Raw genomic sequence first — 20,019 nt, forward strand, 5'->3', positions numbered from 1 at the left:
AGCCCAACTAGCCGAGCTCCTCCACATATCCTCCACATATCCTCCACATATGTCTATTTGGCATATCAGATGAGGAAATCTGGTCACGCAATCATAGGATCATTCTTCGGGAAATACTCTTTTGGGGATGGAGGGCTATTGTTTGCTGTCTGTTCGATGTGAGATCATTTCCCATGTCACAGTGTAAAGCAATGGTTAATAACTTCATTCCCTTTTGAAAGTATAATTTTATAAAGATAGTGGTTGTCCTCCGAAATGTACAAAAGTTTGGGACAGTTGGTGTCATCCTCCTTTTGATAAACCTGTGCAATGCGTTGTTTTCAGCTTTATCCTAGTTTGTTGCTTGGAGTAATCCCACGCAGTGCTCCATATGACGGTGCCATTTCTTTAATTGTCAGTATATCACACTTGGTATGAACCCTGTATTGTACTACATGAGCAGTGTGTTATCTACGGTATTATTGTGTATGTTGAATACATTTTTTATATAAATATTGTAATGAATATTTCCTGCACCGTGTTCTGTCCATGCCCTACATACATGATTGTCTTTCCTGTAACCTCCTTCCTTCTTCAGTGAGTACAGTAAGAGTCCCCAAATTGTGAGCTTTGTCGGGAACAGAGTGACAATCCGAAGAAGTGATGGCTCCCTGGTCCACACAAAAATATCGCCATATCCAGCTATTATTCACGATTACTTCACTGCCGCTAAGTGGAGTGAGGCTGTCCGGCTCTGCCGCTTTGTTAAGGTGAATTATTATTTTGTCCTTCAAAATGTGACATTTTACAGTCTGATTCTAACTATTGATGAGCGAATATACTCGTTACTCGAGATTTCTCGAGCATGCTCGGGTGTCCTCTGAGTATTTTTTAGTGCTCGGAGATTTAGTTTTTCTCGCAGCAGCTGAATGATTTACATCTGTTAGCCAGCATAAGTACATGTGGGGATTCCCTAGCAACCAGGCAACCCCCACATGTACTTATGCTGGCTAACAGATGTAAATCATTCAGCTGCGGCAATGAAAACTAAATCTCCGAGCACTAAAAAATACTCTGAGGACCCCCGAGCGTGCTCGGGAAATCTCGAGTAACGAGTATATTCGCTCATCACTAATTCTAACCCCTATTTCTTCAGGTTGGTCAGTATGGTCCTGCTCAGTACATTTTAATGTTTGGGTGTAGTAGGGTATCAGGGAGACCCACAGTGCACTCATGTCTTAGAACAATAAGGCTTTCCTATCTGTGACTGTCATTTAGTTACCAGTTCTTGCCAGCTACTTGCAGTCAGTGTATTGAGCTTTCTCATACAGCAGCAGATCTTATGCCCCTGGCATTCCTTCCATCGCCAGGCTGTTGTGTTGGCTGAAACAATGAAGCTGGCTTGGGTGAACATCTGCACTGCAGCAACATATGTTAAAATACAGACAAAGCCTTTGCAGCTTCACTTTTCTCTTGAATTGGCCCATTGAGAGCAATGAACTCAGTTCGCACATTTCAATTTGCTAAGTTGCGACAGAGTACCAAAAACCTTCTTTAACTTTGATTGAAAAACAAAGCACAAGCAAAACATTTAGAATTTTATTTTTTTATGCACTATTGGTATAGGACAGGTGAGCAAATAATTAAATTTATATTTAAAATGATAAAGATCCAGATTATTATAATATATTATGTGTCCATTCTAGTTTACCCTGACTCAAAGGGAGGGAGTTCTTAAAAAGGTTGGCCACTTTTACATTGTTAGGCACACCTGTTGAGGTGGATCCTCTAAGCCCAAGGTCTGGGTGGGAACACGGACCACGGGTGTCAGTACAGAAGGTAGGTGAGGCATACTGGAGAGAGATAGAGGTACTGGAGAATGCAGTTGTACAATAGACTCTGTGACTGGAAGCCGCATGCATCCAGGAGACGTCTTGAAGACCATTATACAGGTTGCAGAGATATTGAAGGCCACAGGCAGACAGGACTCAGGAACAATAAAGTCTTAATACCAAAACACAGGTGTGTGTCTTGGTAGGCATTAAATAGGCCCAGGTAGATTATTACATGGGATTACACAGGGCCATCTATAAAGCAAGACATGGAGCACGCAGTTTACGCAGTTCAGGGGACCAGGATAAGGGACGCAAAGCCTGTATCAGAGACGGGTGCGTAACATATATATTCACTAAAAACTGTATTGTTTTGCAGAAATATCTATCAATCTCCCAAGACTTTGCTTTAGCTGCTCAGCATAAGGGCCCAGACTGTGCATTTATGGGCTATGAGGACACTATAGAGGCGCAGTCTCTTTCTACATGTCTCTGCTTTTTCAACCATCCCCTCTGTGTGAATGCTGGGCGGCAGGTGAATTCATTCAGCGCATGCGCAGATACAGGGAATTTTGTATCTGTGCAAACACTAAAGCAGGGGTGGGGAACCTCAGGCCCCCGGGCCATTTACGGCCCTCGATGACCTTTTATCAGGCACCCGGACAGTTTCTCAGGGACCGCATTCTTGGGCTGGGAGCTGTATTTTGATTGCCATCAGCTCATTAATTTCTTCTTGCTCTGTTGGCACACACACGCAGTGTTCACTACTGAACATTGAAAGGCATGCAATGAAAGATTACGTCCTTGCACCAGAGGCAGAGTAAGGATGTACTTTGTGGGTGGTGTGTACGGACCCCGAAGGATGGTATAAATATCCAAATGGCCCTTGGCAGAAAAATGATTCCCCACCCCTGTGCTAAAGGTTACTGTTCAGGATGTGTCCAGGGATGTGCAAGAAAGTGGTGCCACGTGTAAAGTACATGATCTTTTCCTCTATGTACGTAGTAACCACAGCTCTGCAATGTTAACATAGTCAGTACAAGGGCTGTCTGATGTATTCTGCCATATTTTTAAATTGATGGGCCACAACAGTACAATTTACGGACTTTCAGGAAATATTTTTTATAGAGCGGCAAACCCCTTTAATTTTATGTGATTCTTTTGCTGATAAACTTCTTAACAATGTCTATTAACTGAAGCCTAAGCCTCAAGCCTAATGAGAAGAAATTAAATACAAGCAATTCCTAAGAAAATTAATGACGGTATAAAAGAGTTTTAAAGTCTTCCTGTAGAACTTCTAATGCTTTTATCTTCTATTGATCCCTTTGTTCGTTCTATAATCCTTTTATGCCCTGTAAATATTTTAGAGAAAAAGAGTCCCATTGCAGTACAACAATATTCCCTCCATTATGTAGTAGATTTAGGGAAAAATGAGCCTCCATCATTACAGTTGTGGCCAAAAGTATTGACACCCCTGCAATTCTGTCAGATAATACTCAGTTTCTTCCTGAAAATGATTGCAAACACAAATTCTTTGGTATTATTATCTTCATTTAATTTGTCTTAAATGAAAAAACACAAAAGAGAATGAAGCAAAAAGCAAAACATTGATCATTTCACACAAAACTCCAAAAATGGGCCAGACAAAAGTATTGGCACCCTCAGCCTAATACTTGGTTGCACAACCTTTAGCCAAAATAACTGCGACCAACCGCTTCTGGTAACCATCAATGAGTTTCTTACAATGCTCTGCTGGAATTTTTGACCATTCTTCTTTGGAAAACTGCTCCAGGTCCCTGATATTTGAAGGGTGCCTTCTCCAAACGGCCATTTTTAGATCTCTCCACAGGTGTTCTATGGGATTCAGGTCTGGACTCATTGCTGGCCACCTTAGAAGTCTCCAGTGCTTTCTCTCAAACCATTTTCTAGTGCTTTTTGAAGTGTGTTTTGGGTCATTGTCCTGCTGGAAGACCCATGACCTCTGAGGGAGACCCAGCTTTCTTACACTGGGCCCTACATTATGCTGCAAAATATGTTGGTAGTCTTCAGACTTCATAATGCCATGCACACGGTCAAGCAGTCCAGTGCCAGAGGCAGCCAAGCAACCCCAAAACATCAGGGAACCTCCGCCATGTTTGACTGTAGGGACCGTGTTCTTTTCTTTGAATGCCTCTTTTTTTCTCCTGTAAACTCTATGTTGATGCCTTTGCCCAAAAAGCTCTACTTTTGTCTCATCTGACCAGAGAACATTCTTCCAAAACGTTTTAGGCTTTTTCAGGTAAGTTTTGGCAAACTCCAGCCTGGCTTTTTTATGTCTCGGGTAAGAAGTGGGGTCTTCTTGGGTCTCCTACCATACAGTCCCTTTTCATTCAGATGCCGACGGATAGTACAGGTTGACACTGTTGTACCCTCGGACTGCAGGGCAGCTTGAACTGTTTGGATGTTAGTCGAGGTTCTTTATCCAACATCCGCACAATCTTGCGTTGAAATCTCTTGTCAATTTTTCTTTTCCGTCCACATCTAGGGAGGTTAGCCACAGTGCCATGGGCTTTAAACTTCTTGATGACAATGCGCACAGTAGACACAGGAACATTCAGGTCTTTGAAAATGGACTTGTAGCCTTGAGATTGCTCATGCTTCCTCAGAGTTTGGTTTCTCAAGTCCTCAGACAGTTCTTTGAGCATGGAGAAAAGAAAGAAGACCAATGTGGTACATACAAGGACACAGGACAGAGGTTGAGTCCACTTTAATCCATGTCAACTGGCTGCAAGTGTGATTTAGTTATTGCCAACACCCGTTAGGTGCCACAGGTAAGTTACAGGTGCTGTTAATTACACAAATTAGAGAAGCATCACATGATTTTTCAAACAGTGCCAATACTTTTGTCCACCCCCTTTTTTATGTTTAGTGTGGAATTATATCCAATTTCGCTTTAAGACAATTCTTTTTGTGTTTTTTCATTTAAGACAAATTAAATGAAGATAATAATACCAAAGAATTTGTGTTTGCAATCATTTTCAGGAAGAAACCGAGTATTATCTGACAGAATTGCAGGGGTGTCAATACTTTTGGCCACAACTGTATGTTTGACATTATCAAAGAAGTAGATATGGCTGTCAATGGCCAGGTCCATCAGGCATCAAGCAGAGCTCCTACACTAGCTTTACTCGCAACTTCATAATGTATCATGTGCAAGTAAAATTAGTATAGGATAGGAGTGTCCGTATATAAGCTCTTTATGTTGCCCATAGATGTGAGTATGTATAAGAGTGCGTGTATATGTGTGTGTGTGTGTGTGTGTGTGTGTGTGTGTGTGTGTATGTATATATATATATATATATATATATATATATATATACGCAAACAGATAAATATGCATGCAAACATTTCTTCTTCCATACAGTACCACACAATAAGGCTATGTTCACATTTGCGTTGTGCGCCGCAGCGCACAACGCAAACAAAAACGCAGCAAAACGCATGCACAACGCTGCGTTTTGCGCCGCATGTGTCCTTTTTTTCATTGATTTTGGACGAAGCAAAAATGCAACTTGCTGCGTCCTCTGCGCCCGGACGCGGGCGCCGCAGGGACGCATGCGGCGCAAAACGCAAGTGCGACGCATGTCCATGCGCCCCCATGTTAAATATAGGGGCACATGACGCATGCTGCGACGCCCGACGCTGCGGCGCAGACCGCAAATGTGAACGTAGCATAATTGAGTCTCAAATAATACCACAGTGCAGTGCCTAAAATCATGTCTATTCATTGTCCAAATTACACTGCTACCTGTTATACAAACACTACAACCATTCAGTTCCCAAGGAATACTGCCGTTTGGCATCCAAATAGTATAATGCAAAATATTACATGATGTAGCGGAATAAAGAGTCAGCATAATACTGCCATATAGCTCCCACATAATACTGCAGTTCAGTTCCCAAATAATAACCCCCATACCCGGCTAAATATTACCAAGTAGTGAAGGAAAGTATTCAGACCCCTATAAATTTTTCACTCTTTGTTTCACTGCAGCCATTTGGTAAATTAAAAAAAAAAGTTCATTTTTTTTCTCATTAATGTACACTCTGCACCCCATCTTGATTAAAAAAAAAACCAGAAATGTAGAAAATGTTTGCAAATTTATTAAAAAAGAAAAACTGAAATATCATATGGTAATAAGTATTCAGACCTTTTGTTCAGACACTTGTATTTAAGTCACATGCTGTCCATTTCCTTGTGATCCTCCTTGAGATGGTTCTACTCCTTTATTGGAGTCCAGCTGTGTTTAATCAAACTGATATGACTTGATTTGGAAAGGCACACACCTGTCTATATAAGACCTCACAGCTCGCATTGCATGTCAGACCAAATGAGAATCATGAGGTCAAAGGAAGGCTGGTTTCACACTTGCGTTTTTGTCTGCAGCGTTTTTTGCACAAAAAACGCATGCGTTTTTTTCCCCTATATTTAACCTTGAAAACGCATGCGTTTTTTGCACATGCGTTTGGTCGCGTTTTCAAACGCATGCGTTTTTTGTCTGCATGCGTTCATTTTCAAAAATGCTACCTGCAGTATTTTCTTGCGCGTTTTTTTGCCGCGAAAAAACGCATGCGTTTTTTCGCGGCAAAAAAATACATTGCTGTCTATGTAAACGCATGCGTTTTTAAGCACATGCGTTTGTTTGCGTTAAAAACGCATGCGTTTTTATAGAAAAAAAACAGAAAACACACTGAAAAGCCACCCACCACCATCAAGGTGATAAAGGGATCCAAACCCTAACCCTAACTCTACCCCTAACCTCACCCCTAACCGTTTAATGAACATTTTCTGACAGTCATAGTGCCACGTATTTAAGTGCCACGTATCACGTATTTCAGTGCCACGTATTTAAGTGCCACGTATTTAAGTGCCACGTGCCACGTATTTAAGTGCCACGTGCCACTTATTTAAGTGCCACGTATTTAAGTGCCATGTGCCACGTATTTAAGTGCCACGTGCCACGTATTTAAGTGCCACGTATTTAAGTACCACGTATTTCAGTTGCACGTATTTCAGTGCCACGTATTTCAGTCACGTTTAGGGGTAGGGTTAGGGTTAGGGTTTTCCTGTTTTTTCTTGTGTTTTCTTGTGTTTTTCTATAAAAACGCATGCGTCTAAAAAACGCATGCGTTTTACCGCGTTTACATGCGTTTTTCACACATGCGTTTTTTTTAAAAACGCATGCAGATAAAAACGCAAGTGTGAAACCAGCCGAACTGGACAAGGAGCACCGAGACAGAATTCTGGCAAGGCACAGATCTGGCCAAGGTTACAGCAGAATTTCTGCAGTACTCAAGGTTCCTAAGAGCACAGTGGCCTCCATAATCCTTAAATGGAAGAAGTTTGGGACCACCAGAAGTCTTCCTAGACCTGGCCGTCCAGCCTAACTGAGCAATCGTGGGAGAAGAGCCTTGGTGAGAGTGGTAAAGAAGAACCCCAAGATCACTGTGGCTGAGCTCCAGCAATGCAGTAGGGAGATGAGAGAAAGTTCCACAAAGTCAACTATCACTGCGGCCCTCCACCAGTCAGGCCTTTATGGCACAATGTCCCAACGAAAGCCTCTCCTCAGTGCAAGACGTATGAAAACCTGCATAGAGTTTGCTAAAAAACACATGAAGGACTCCCAGACTATGAGAAATAAGATTCTCTGGTCTGATGAGACGAAGATAGACCTTTCTGGTGATTATTTTAAGTGGTATGTGTGGAGAAAACCAGGCAATACTCATCACCTCCCCAATACAATCCCAACAGTGAAACATGGCGGTGGCAGCATCATGCTATGGGGGTGTTTTTCAGCTGCAGGGACAGGACGACTGGTTGCCATTGAAGGAAACATGAATGCGGCCAAGTACAGAGATATCCTGGATGAAAATCTCTTCCAGAGTGCTCTGGACCTCAGACTTGGCTGAAGGTTCACCTTCCAACAAGACAATGACCTTAAGCACACAGCTAATATAACAAAGGGCTGGCTTCAGAACAACCCTGTGACAATTCTTGACTGGCCGAGCCAGAGCCCTGACTTAAACCCAATTGAGCATCTCTGGAGAGACCTGAAAATGTCTGTCTACCAACGATCACCATCCATCCTGACTGAACTGGAGAGGATCTGCAAGGAAGAATAGCAGAGGATCCCCAAATCCAGGTGTGAAAAACTTGTTGCATCATTCCCAAGAAGACTCATGGCTGTACTAGCTCAAAAGAGTGCTTCTACTCAATACTGAGCAAAGGGTCTGAACACTTATGACCATGTGATCTTTCAGTTTTTCTTTTTTAATAAATTTGCAAAAATGACTACATTTCTGGGGTTTTTTTCAGTCAAGATGATATGCAGAGTGTACATTAATGAGAAAAAATGAACTTTTTTGAATTCATCAAATGGCAGCAATGAAACAAAGAGTGACAAATTTTAAAGGGGTCTGAATACTTTACATACCCACTGTAAGTACAGGGCTTTTTTGTAGGTTCCTTGCTATTTGGGGCTCTGGGTAGTTGCCTAGCTTACTGCCTCCTAAAATGTTGTTTCTATCCTGAATGTGCTCCTGAAGTGTGCAGAAGGGTAGCATTGTACTGATTTGTAGGTAACACCATATCATAAGAGCATAAAAAATAAAGTTCTAATTAATACCAAACGTCTTAAATTTGTCTAAATTGGGATTTGCTAATTTATGCTGATTTTTAAAATGTTATTATGGACGAAATGCTCAACATTCAAGAACTATGCTGCCGAGTCTTCATCTTCCTACCTTACAAAGCTTTGACAGCGATGCCCTTACGTCAATGAAAGTGATCAAGTAGGGAATAGTTATTTTCTTTTCTTTTTATAGAGAAATGATTGTGCCGCTAACACGTAGACTGAATCTCCCACCATTTCCAGATGACATGCTGGAAACTTTTTATTATTTTGATGTTTGTATCTTTATTTCTACGCTCAGGAGCAGACGACATGGGCTTGTTTAGCCGCTATGGCTATTGCAAATAAAGATATGTCAACGGCCGAAATCGCATATGCAGCAATTGGCGAAGTAAGTGAGGAGACATGATCCCTCCTTAAATACCAGCACTATCTTGATGAACATTTGTTTTCTGCAGCATCTAATATTTTTCTTGCAGATTGATAAAGTTCAGTACATAAATTCAGTTAAAGATTTGCCATCAAAGGAGTTGAGGTTGGCTCACATCCAGCTGTTCAGTGGGAACTTTCACGATGCCGAGGCCATTATCCTGCAGGCTGGCCTTATTTACCAAGCCATACAGCTCAACATTGACTCCTACAACTGGGAGAGGTAAGGCAAAGCTACAGATAGGTCATTGAACAGCAGGCGTTTGTAGACGCTATATCAATGTTATAAGAAAAAAAATCTTTGGAAAAGTTTGGAATTTTATCCAATAGATAATAAGATTATTAACCCCTTCCTGCTGCAGCCAGTTTTTAGATTTTCAATTCTTTCTTATCCCCATTTTCGAGTGTCCATAGCTTCTTTTTTTTTTCTATCACTACAGATATCTTAAAGCTCTTTTTTATGGGACAGTATTTTTGGCATAGTACAATGTATTTAAAAAAGAAAGTCTATATTATTTTTATGGGATAAAGTAGGAAAATAAAATAGAAATGTCACTATTTTTGGCCGTTTTTTTTGTTATTTTTGCTACTTTTACAAAATCAAATGATTTTAAAAATGGTTTAAGTTGCTATTTTCTGACAGAACTACAGAACTTTACTTTTGAACTTTATTTTTCTATTGAAAATTGTATAAGAACTTTTTTTTTTTTTGCTTGGTGACTTTGTGTTTTTGTTTTTTTTTATTGCTATTATTTCGGGGAACATTTTGCGTTTTATATTACTTTTCATTGTTTTGGCAAACAAGCAGCTCTGTTTGTTTTAACTTTTTATTGGATTCATTGTGCGTGATACAGAATGAGCTATTTTAATAGTTTGTATTATTGTAGACCCTGTGATTTCAGTTTTATTTTTTATAGATGGAACTTTTCCACTTAAGAAATGGGAAAAGAAAGGTGTTTTTGTTAAAATATATTTTTGAAAATGTTATTAGAATGCTTTTTTTCCAAGCCTAGGTAACATGCAATCACTTGTATTTTTTTTGCTCTGCAACATTTCTGTATTCCAGTATGTTGCAGAGGTAGTCTCACCTGCCCTCTATCTAACTGCTTGGATGCTGCAGTCACTAGTGCCAGTGCCATCTAAGGGGGTTAAACTCTGATCCTGGCCTTTGCAGGAAGATCCTGGCTGCTTATTATAGCTGACTCTTGCTGCATTTTCCACTGGACGTGTTTGATGAACATCAAAACTGGGTTAAAGGAGTAAACCAATTTCAGCAAATGAGTCTTGTAAGCGTAAAAAAAAAAATGGATTCATAAACTATATGAGACAGTTGCACAACTTTTTATTATATAATAAATAGAAGTTATTTACTGAAACTGTGTAATTTTTGTGACTTACAAAAAAATAATATACTTGATGAAAGAGGGTTTATATTGTTATACTGTATTATAGAACCAAGCAACCCTCTTAGCAGTAATATTCATACATTTTATTCAAATATTTAAAATCATATCCAAAAGAAGTAACACTGGCGTATATAACCATAGAAAGTGAGCTTACATGAAAGAACAGAATCTAGTTAGTGTAGTATAGGGAATAATAAACAAAAGTCGATAGTCTAATCAAAAAATCTAAAAAGTCTGGCCCCTACCGGGGAGGTTGGCACTCTTAACAGGTAGAGATAAAGGTGCCCCCACTCAGTGAAGTCTGTCCCTAAAGTTTTCCCTATAACAGCCCTATTAACTATTACATGATTTTGTACCACTTAACTAGAAAGGGCTGATGAGCTTATCTTTGTTGAGACTCATTCACACTGGGTCTCAAAGTGTCAACATCTCTACCCCCCCCCCCCCCCCCAAAGATGAGCAGGGGTCATCAGGACAGGAGACCAAGTTCCTTTGTTTGGTGCAATCATCCATAGAGAAAGCCACAACTGGCAGTGCACAAGTGATCTACTAATATAATGAACTCCAAAAAAAAAACACATTTTTCTTTTTGAGGTTCATTTTATTAGTATAACACTTGGGTACTGCCCTTTTTAGGGCGGGTCAGGGCACAACTTGGTTAGATAGCCCTTCTATCTGTTATAAGTTCTCATGAGGCTCCATGAAGGACTACATCTTCACGTTTGGTTGGGCGAGATCTAAAATAATTACTATTCGCTTGCCATATCTATATGAGCCATGTGATAGGTGGTAGACACCCACACCTCTACTCTTATTGTCTTTATATACTGTGTTTTGTTTGGGGATTGCTCTGTTTTTTAATGGTATCTAATCAGCATGGAGAGATTCTAATAAAATATAGCATTTAATAACTACATTCTGACCACACTAGTTGATATCCTCTGCTATACATATGTTCTTGAACCTTGTTAGAACCTTCATTAAAAAAAATTGTAACTTTCAGGATGCTGTGAGATTTCTATGCCTCCTCAACAATTTTAATTGAACAGTTGAGCATTAAGCTTTAATAGCAGACTGTCAGCCCACACCGGGAGTATGAGTTAAGCATATAGCGCTGTAGGAGGTACAGCCACTGTCAGAAACACACTTGTAGTGTTCTAATCGCTGCCTCCCTTATGCAGGATCTCAGGTTTAATAAAATTTACTAATAAGGGTGCTCAGCGCCTGTGGGCAAGAGGCTCAACCTACTGGTTTTTGCATGTGCCGTCCCCGTTCAACCTACTGGTTTTGCATGTACCATCCCCATTCAACCTACTGGTTTTGCATGTACCATGACCATTCAACCGACTGGTTTTCCTTGTCACTCACTGGTGATTGACAGCACTGGGTTTTCTGAGTTTTCTCTGCTTGCTTAAGGCAAGTCAGTGCTGTCAGTCACCATTGAGGGAGGCAGGGTATGCCAAACTAGTGGGCAGAACAGGGCACCCACATCTAGGGGGCACTGGCACACAAGTTCCTATGAATAAGCTTCAGTTTCTGTAGAACAGAGGCAGCTATTAGAGCATTTAAAGGGAACCTATCACCCCGTTTTTTTCGGTATGAGATAAAAATACTGTTAAATAGGGCCTGAGCTGTGCATTACAATAGTGTAGTTTGTGGACCCCGATTCCCCACCTATGCTGCCGAAATACGTTACCAAAGTAGTCATTTTCGCCTGTCAATCAGGCTGGTCAGGTCGGATGGGCGTGGCTTCTTCCCCCAGATATTGCGTAGTTTTCCGTTGGTGGCGTAGTGGTGTGCGCATGTCCAAGGTCCCCAATCCTGCACGGGGGGGTGAAAATAGCAGCGATGTCCGTTATTCCATTGGTGGTCGGTGGGCGCGGCCATCTTCCTTTGGCCGCGCGTGCGCAGAAGCGGCGCTCTGCTGGCCGCGGCTTCAGGAAAATGGCCGCGGGATGCCGCGCGTGCGCAGATGGAGATCGCGGCGGCCATTTTCCTGAAGCCGCGGCCAGCAGAGCGCCGCTTCTGCGCACGCGCGGCCAAAGGAAGATGGCCGCGCCCACCGACCACCAATGGAATAACGGACATCGCTGCTATTTTCACCCCCCCGTGCAGGATTGGGGACCTTGGACATGCGCACACCACTACGCCACCAACGGAAAACTACGCAATATCTGGGGGAAGAAGCCACGCCCATCCGACCTGACCAGCCTGATTGACAGGCGAAAATGACTACTTTGGTAACGTATTTCGGCAGCATAGGTGGGGAATCGGGGTCCACAAACTACACTATTGTAATGCACAGCTCAGGCCATATTTAACAGTATTTTTATCTCATACCGAAAAAAACGGGGTGATAGGTTCCCTTTAATGTGAGCTAGCGGCTATTGCCTACAAGGCCATGTGCTTAGTTTCTTCTGTCTCATTGGACTGACTCTTATTAAATCAGTTTGTTATTTGTTCGTCATGATAAGCATTTCAGAGTGAAGCTTTGTGTTTTGTCCTAGGGCGCTGGAGCTGGCCGTGAAACATAAGACCCATGTTGATACTGTTTTGGCTTATCGACAAAAGTACCTGAACGACTTCAATAAAAAAGAAACCAACAAAAGGTTTCTGCAGTACGCAGAAGGTGTAAGTAGATGTGTGCACAGGCGCGTTTCCTCTTCTCTGTGTAAACTGCCATATACACCACCAAGGAGCAGTACACACCGAAATAGTGATGGGCTCAGCACTTCCTTCCTAACCTGATAGCCGGAGAAAGGGATTGTTTCTCTGTGATACATTGCTTTTTTATCATATCCCAGAGCTCTGACAGCATCCTCTGTAAATTCTGCAGTTTTCCCTGAATTTACATTGTGAGTTAATCCCTTTAAGACTACAATGAATAATATTTTCCATTTTGTATAGCCAATGAAAAGTGAGGACATTTACTTACGGTATATAGTTTGGTGTCACTTGGGATTCAAAGGGTATAGCAGTGTGTACACCCACATACTGAGCTGAATGCTGGTGGGCACACGATAAGTAATTCTCCCCACAGCGAGTTGTCTGCATAGTGTGTAACTGGAGAGAAGTCGATAGAAATAGCCCTACCTGTCAAGGAGCAGAGCCGTAGCTGTGGAAATAAGGAAATTGTCAGCTGCCAGAGGGAGGAGGAGGTTGACTATGGCACTGATAACTTTAAACCAAAGTTCCAGTTTTACTGGCTCAAGCCTTGATCCATAAAGTGAGAACTATCCTACTAATGACCAAGAACTGAAGTAATTGTGTTATTGTCATTACACTGGAAAAAATGGCTCCGAAAGTACACACCAAGTTCCCAAAACCTTTTTCTCCTTCTTATAAAAATAAAGCTTCACGCCTTCCTGTCCACTCCATCCACCCTTATCATACACCCTTTCTAGAATACCAATGCCTTTGTTATATTACTCCCACATCCTACAGAACGTTCCCCAAACACACAAATAAGGACTTTTTATCCTCTGTTCTTGTCCTAACCCTGTCTGCTCTTACACATAACCACACTTTATTTCCAGCAGGCTACCCTACACTCATGTACAGATGCCACATGATTGCCAATTAACGAGACAGATTAGAGCCATAATGGGGTTGTTCCAAGCAGAATTTTCAAGTTCTCAAGATGAATCTTCAGGAGCACATCAGTCCCCACTTCCCGGCAACCTGCCTTGCCTAGGGTGGTGTGCTACTGAATATTGATGGTTCCAAAACAGCTGCAAGATCACACCGCTGGGCCCTCACCAAGGTCATTTGCAAGAGCAGCTTTGCAGTATGGGAGAGTTGCAAGGGAACTGAAGCTGGCCGATTCAAGGAAAGTTATATTCCAATTTTTGTTTACATTCACCAAACCAGGCATAATGCCCATTCATTCATTTATTATCTACGGGATTGAGGTAGACAGCAGAGTATAGCCATCTGATTTTTATGTCTGCCCCAAAGACATTGAATAAAGCAGTAATGCACATGCACAACGATGCCTTCCTATTCAAGTCCCATAGACCTAAATGAAGCAGCAGTGCACACGTGACCAAGTCTCTCTAATCTTTGGAGCAGCCTGTAATAGCTGATCGGGGCTCTGTTATCTTTCTTAGGCCGGGGTCACACTTGCGAGTGTGATGCAAGAAACTCGCGCGAGTCTCTCGCATCAATACCCGGCACTGCCGCCGGAACTCAGGACTGGAGCGTTCAGCTGCATGTATTTCTATGCAGCTGCATATTCTGGTCCCGAGTGCCAGTGGCAGTGCCGGGTATTGAGGCGAGAGACTCGCATCACACTCGCAAGTGTGACCCCGGCCTTAGTCCAATAGACATGGATGAAGCAGTAGTGGCACGTGTGACCTATGCCTCCTTAATCTATAGGGCGACCTGTAATACATGTGCTTCTCACTAAATTGAAATATCATCAAAAAGTTAATCTTTCAGTTCTTCAATACAAAAAGTGAAACTCATATAATATATAGAGTCTTTACAAACAGAGTGATGTATTTCAGGTGTTTATTTCTGTTAATGTTGATGATTATGGCTTACAGGCATTGAAAAATCAAAAGTCATTATCTCATTAAATTACAATAATTAACAAAAAAAACACCTGCAAATGCTTCCTAAGCGTTTAAAAAGGTCCATTTTAGTAGGCTCCACAATCATGGGGAAGACTGCTGACTTGACAGATGTCCAGAAGGTAGTCATTGACACACTCCATAAGAAGGGTAAACCACAAAAGGTCATTGCTAAAGAAGCTGGCTGATCACAGAGTGCTGTATCCAAGCATATTAATGGAAAGTTGAGTGGAAGGAAAAAGTGTGGCAGAATAAGGTGCACAAGCAACCGGGATAACCGCAGCCTTGACGTTGTTAAGAAAAGGCTGTTTAAAAATTTTTTGGGAGATTCACAAGGAGTGGACTGCTGCTGGAGTCATTGCGTCAATAGCCACCACACACAGATGTATCCAGGACATGGGCTACAAGTGTCGCATTCCTTGTGTCAAGCCACTCATGATCAATAGACAACACCTGAAGCATCTTATCTGGGCCAAGGAGAAAAAGAACTGGACTGTTGCTCAGTGATCCAAGGTGTTGTTTTCAGATGAAAGTCAATTTTGTATTTCATTTGGAAATCAAGGTCCCAGAGTCTGGAGGAAGAGTGGAGAGGCCACAATCCAAGCTGCTGGAGGTCTAGTGTGACGTTTAACACAATCAGTGATGGTTTGGGGAGCCATGTCATCTGCTGGTGTAGGTCCACTGTGTTTTATCAAGACCAAAGTCAGCACAGCTGTCTACCAGGAAATTTTAGAGCACTTCATGCTTTCCTGTGCCAACAAGCTTTTTGGAGATCAAAATTTCATTCTCCAGCAGGACTTGGCACCTGTTTACACTACCAAAAGTACCAATACCTGGTTTAAAAACAACAGTATCACTGTGCTTGATTGGCCAGCAAACTCGCCTGACCTTAATCCCATAGAGAATCTATGGGGTATTGTCAAGAGGAAGATGAGAAACCAGGCCCAATAATGATGACAAGCTGAAGGCTGCTATCAAAGCAACCTGGGCTTCCATAACACCTCAGCAGTGCCACAGGCTGATCACCTCCATGCCACGTCGCATTGATGCAGTAATTGATGCAAAAGGAGCCCGACCAAGTATTGAGTGCATTTACTGAACATACATTTCAGTAGGCCAACATTTCGGATTTTAAAAACATTTTTCAAGCTGGTGTTATAAAGTATTCTAATTTACTGAGATAATGACTTTTGGGTTTTCATTGGCTGTAAGCCATAATCATCAACAGTAACAGAAATAAACCCTTGAAATACATCACTCTGTAATGACTCTATAATATGAGTTTCACTTTTTGTATTGAAGAACTGAAATAAATTAACTTTTTGATGATATTCTAATTTATTGAGAACCACTTGTAGCTGACATGGATGAAGCAGCAGTGCACATGTGACCTATGCCTCCCTAATCTATGGGGCAGCCTCTAATAGCTGATCAGAGCTCTTTTGTCTTTCTCAGTCCTATATATATGCCTGGAGCAGCCATGCGCATGTGTGACCATGTCTTTCTAATCTATAGAGCGGCCTGTAATAGCTGATCAGAGCTCTGCCGTCTCTCTTAGTCCTATAGACATGGCTGGAGCGGCCGTGTGCATGTGTGACCATGCCTCTCTAATCTATAGGGCGGCCTGTAATAGCTGATCAGATCTCTGCTGTCTCTCTTAGTCCTATAGACATGGCTGGAGCGGCCGTGTGCATGTGTGACCATGCCTCTCTATAGGGCGGCCTGTAATAGCTGATCTGATCTCTGCTGTCTCTCTTAGTCCTATATACATGGCTGGAGCGGCCGTGTGCATGTGTGACCATGCCTCTCTATAGGGTGGCCTGTAATAGCTGATCAGAGCTCTGCTGTCTCTCTTAGTCCTATATACATGGCTGGAGCGGCCGTGTGCATGTGTGACCATGCCTCTCTATAGGGTAGCCTGTAATAGCTGATCAGAGCTCTGCTGTCTCTCTTAGTACTATAGACATGGCTGGAGCGGCCGTGTGCATGTGTGACCATGCCTCTCTATAGGGCGGCCTGTAATAGCTGATCTGATCTCTGCTGTCTCTCTTAGTCCTATATACATGGCTGGAGCGGCCATGTGCATGTGTGACCATGCCTCTCTATAGGGTGGCCTGTAATAGCTGATCAGAGCTCTGCTGTCTCTCTTAGTACTATAGACATGGCTGGAGCGGCCGTGTGCATGTGTGACCATGCCTCTCTATAGGGCGGCCTGTAATAGCTGATCTGATCTCTGCTGTCTCTCTTAGTCCTATATACATGGCTGGAGCGGCCGTGTGCATGTGTGACCATGCCTCTCTATAGGGTAGCCTGTAATAGCTGATCAGAGCTCTGCTGTCTCTCTTAGTCCTATATACATGGCTGGAGCGGCCGTATGCATGTGTGACCATGCCTCTCTATAGGGCGGCCTGTAATAGCTGATCAGATCTCTGCTGTCTCTCTTAGTCCTATATACATGGCTGGAGCGGCCGTATGCATGTGTGACCATGCCTCTCTATAGGGTGGCCTGTAATAGCTGATCAGAGCTCTGCTGTCTCTCTTAGTCCTATATACATGGCTGGAGCGGCCGTGTGCATGTGTGACCAGGCCTCTCTATAGGGCGGCCTGTAATATCTGATCAGATCTCTGCTGTCTCTCTTAGTCCTATATACATGGCTGGAGCGGCCGTATGCATGTGTGACCATGCCTCTCTATAGGGCGGCCTGTAATAGCTGATCAGAGCTCTGCTGTCTCTCTTAGTCCTATATACATGGCTGGAGCGGCCGTGTGCATGTGTGACCAGGCCTCTGTATAGGGCGGCCTGTAATATCTGATCAGATCTCTGCTGTCTCTCTTAGTCCTATATACATGGCTGGAGCGGCCGTGTGCATGTGTGACCATGCCTCTCTATAGGGTGGCCTGTAATAGCTGATCAGATCTCTGCTGTCTCTCTTAGTCCTATATACATGGCTGGAGCGGCTGTGTGCATGTGTGACCAGGCCTCTCTATAGGGCGGCCTGTAATAGCTGATCAGAGCTCTGCTGTCTCTCTTAGTCCTATATACATGGCTGGAGCGGCCGTATGCATGTGTGACCATGCCTCTCTATAGGGTGGCCTGTAATAGCTGATCAGATCTCTGCTGTCTCTCTTAGTCCTATATACATGGCTGGAGCGGCCGTGTGCATGTGTGACCAGGCCTCTCTATAGGGCGGCCTGTAATAGCTGATCAGATCTCTGCTGTCTCTCTTAGTCCTATATACATGGCTGGAGCGGCCGTGTGCATGTGTGACCATGCCTCTCTATAGGGCGGCCTGTAATAGCTGATCAGATCTCTGCTGTCTCTCTTAGTCCTATATACATGGCTGGAGCGGCCGTGTGCATGTGTGACCATGCCTCTCTATAGGGCGGCCTGTAATAGCTGATCAGATCTCTGCTGTCTCTCTTAGTCCTATATACATGGCTGGAGCGGCCGTGTGCATGTGTGACCATGCCTCTCTATAGGGTGGCCTGTAATAGCTGATCAGATCTCTGCTGTCTCTCTTAGTCCTATATACATGGCTGGAGCGGCCGTGTGCATGTGTGACCATGCCTCTCTATTCATTCTCTGACCACAGCGAGGAGGACCAGGGATTCTTGACACTTATTGCCTAGATTTAAGTGATAAATGTCATTCGTGGGAAAATCATTTTAAGGATTGTTGTGTGACTCAAATATTTATTAATATAAGATCTACAGAATCAGGATTGTGTTTCCAGGACATTGTGATAACATTACTGCTTTCACCTTGCGGTATGTTGTTCCAGCATTTCTAAATTTATGTCTGCACCTTCCTTAAGTGTATTAAGTAATGACTCAAGTACAACGATAACGCCTCTCGGCTTGCTTTATCTAAATGAGATACCATCATTTCCCCTGATCAAGTCACATTGTAGCTGTCTCCCTGTGTCCTTTACTGTACGATCACTTAATCGTGCAATTCTCGCATTTAGGCTGCACTAATCTAACATCTTTAATATAGTCTGCTTTCCATCCAGCACTGCCGTGCCTTTTATTGGAAAGGTTATCTCTTTGATGTATGTTTAGTTCACTGTGAAAAGGAAATAAAGATCTGCTAACTATTGACATTCCTGAAATACAGTTTCACAAGCCTCCTTGCATTTAGCCAGGATCATGTTGTTTTGTTTTTTTCCCTATTAACTTCTGTTCCCTTAGAACAAGGGTGGAGAACCTCTGACCCCAGGGAAGATTCCCAAGGTCCAGAGTGCTCTGGCCTAGGGATGAGTGAACCTTTCAAGGTTGGTTTCTGATTCGCTAAACTGTTCGACGAATGTATTCAAAACCCCATTAAATTCAGTGGAAGGCAAAACAAAACGTACAGACAACACCTTAAGGGCTGACAAAAAGCTTCCCAAACAGCTTAAATTAGGGGCAGACACCATGAAAAGGTGGCATCAATTGACCCACAGTAGAAATTTGCAAATGGCACATCAGTCAGCCGTGGGCCATTCATGGGGTATCAGGGCCTGGCCCAACATTTGCAGCTTGGAATTGAAGTTTCAATGAGGATCTGGTGGTGAAAGCCTTCTTAGCTGTGAGACTTCATACCTCATGCAACACCTCCAATTTTTTTTTTATTATTATTATTCCAGCCACACTCAGATGGCACAAACATCAGATTCATTGACTACTATTGATAGAAAAAATGTAAGAATAGTAACAAAGGTAGTTAACTGATCAATTGACCTATCGTAGAACCTGTTATAATGGCACAGCAGCTGTCAGCCATGGGCCATGCATGAGGTATCGGGGCCTGGCCCAGAATTTACAGCGTGGAATTAAAGTTTCAATGAGGACCTGGTGGTTAACGGAGCGGTGTAGGCCTTCATAGCTCGGAGACCTCATGCAACACCTCCAATATTTTTTTTTTTATTCCAGCCACACTCAGATGGCACAAACATCCGTTTCATACAGTAATATTGGTAGAAAAATGTAAGGAAAGTAACACAGGTAGTTGCCTGTCTGGAAGACCTACTTACACGGGCAACTCACCAGATGGAGACCCAACTTGGAGTCTCCACATTTCAAAAAATAGTTTGTAGCATCAGCAGCTGTAGCAACAGCAGGCAGCACACCACAGATGGCAGAAACT

General features: G+C 42.7%; 1 protein-coding gene across 4 annotated transcripts in view; it reads left to right on the forward strand.

The window, feature by feature from the left end:
• The window catches only part of IFT80 (intraflagellar transport 80), a 159,908-nt gene that overhangs the window by 128,190 nt on the left and 11,699 nt on the right, over positions 1-20,019 (forward strand). For all 4 annotated transcript variants that reach the window (XM_077290652.1, XM_077290651.1, XM_077290653.1 and 1 more), the window contains 4 exons: positions 578-749; positions 8,784-8,873; positions 8,962-9,134; positions 12,825-12,948. In XM_077290652.1, coding sequence (XP_077146767.1) covers positions 578-749; positions 8,784-8,873; positions 8,962-9,134; positions 12,825-12,948 — 559 coding nt within the window. The remainder of the gene's footprint in view (positions 1-577; positions 750-8,783; positions 8,874-8,961; positions 9,135-12,824; positions 12,949-20,019) is intronic.

The sequence above is a fragment of the Ranitomeya variabilis genome, chromosome 2, assembly GCF_051348905.1.
Source record: "Ranitomeya variabilis isolate aRanVar5 chromosome 2, aRanVar5.hap1, whole genome shotgun sequence".
NCBI classification, from domain to species: domain Eukaryota; kingdom Metazoa; phylum Chordata; class Amphibia; order Anura; family Dendrobatidae; genus Ranitomeya; species Ranitomeya variabilis.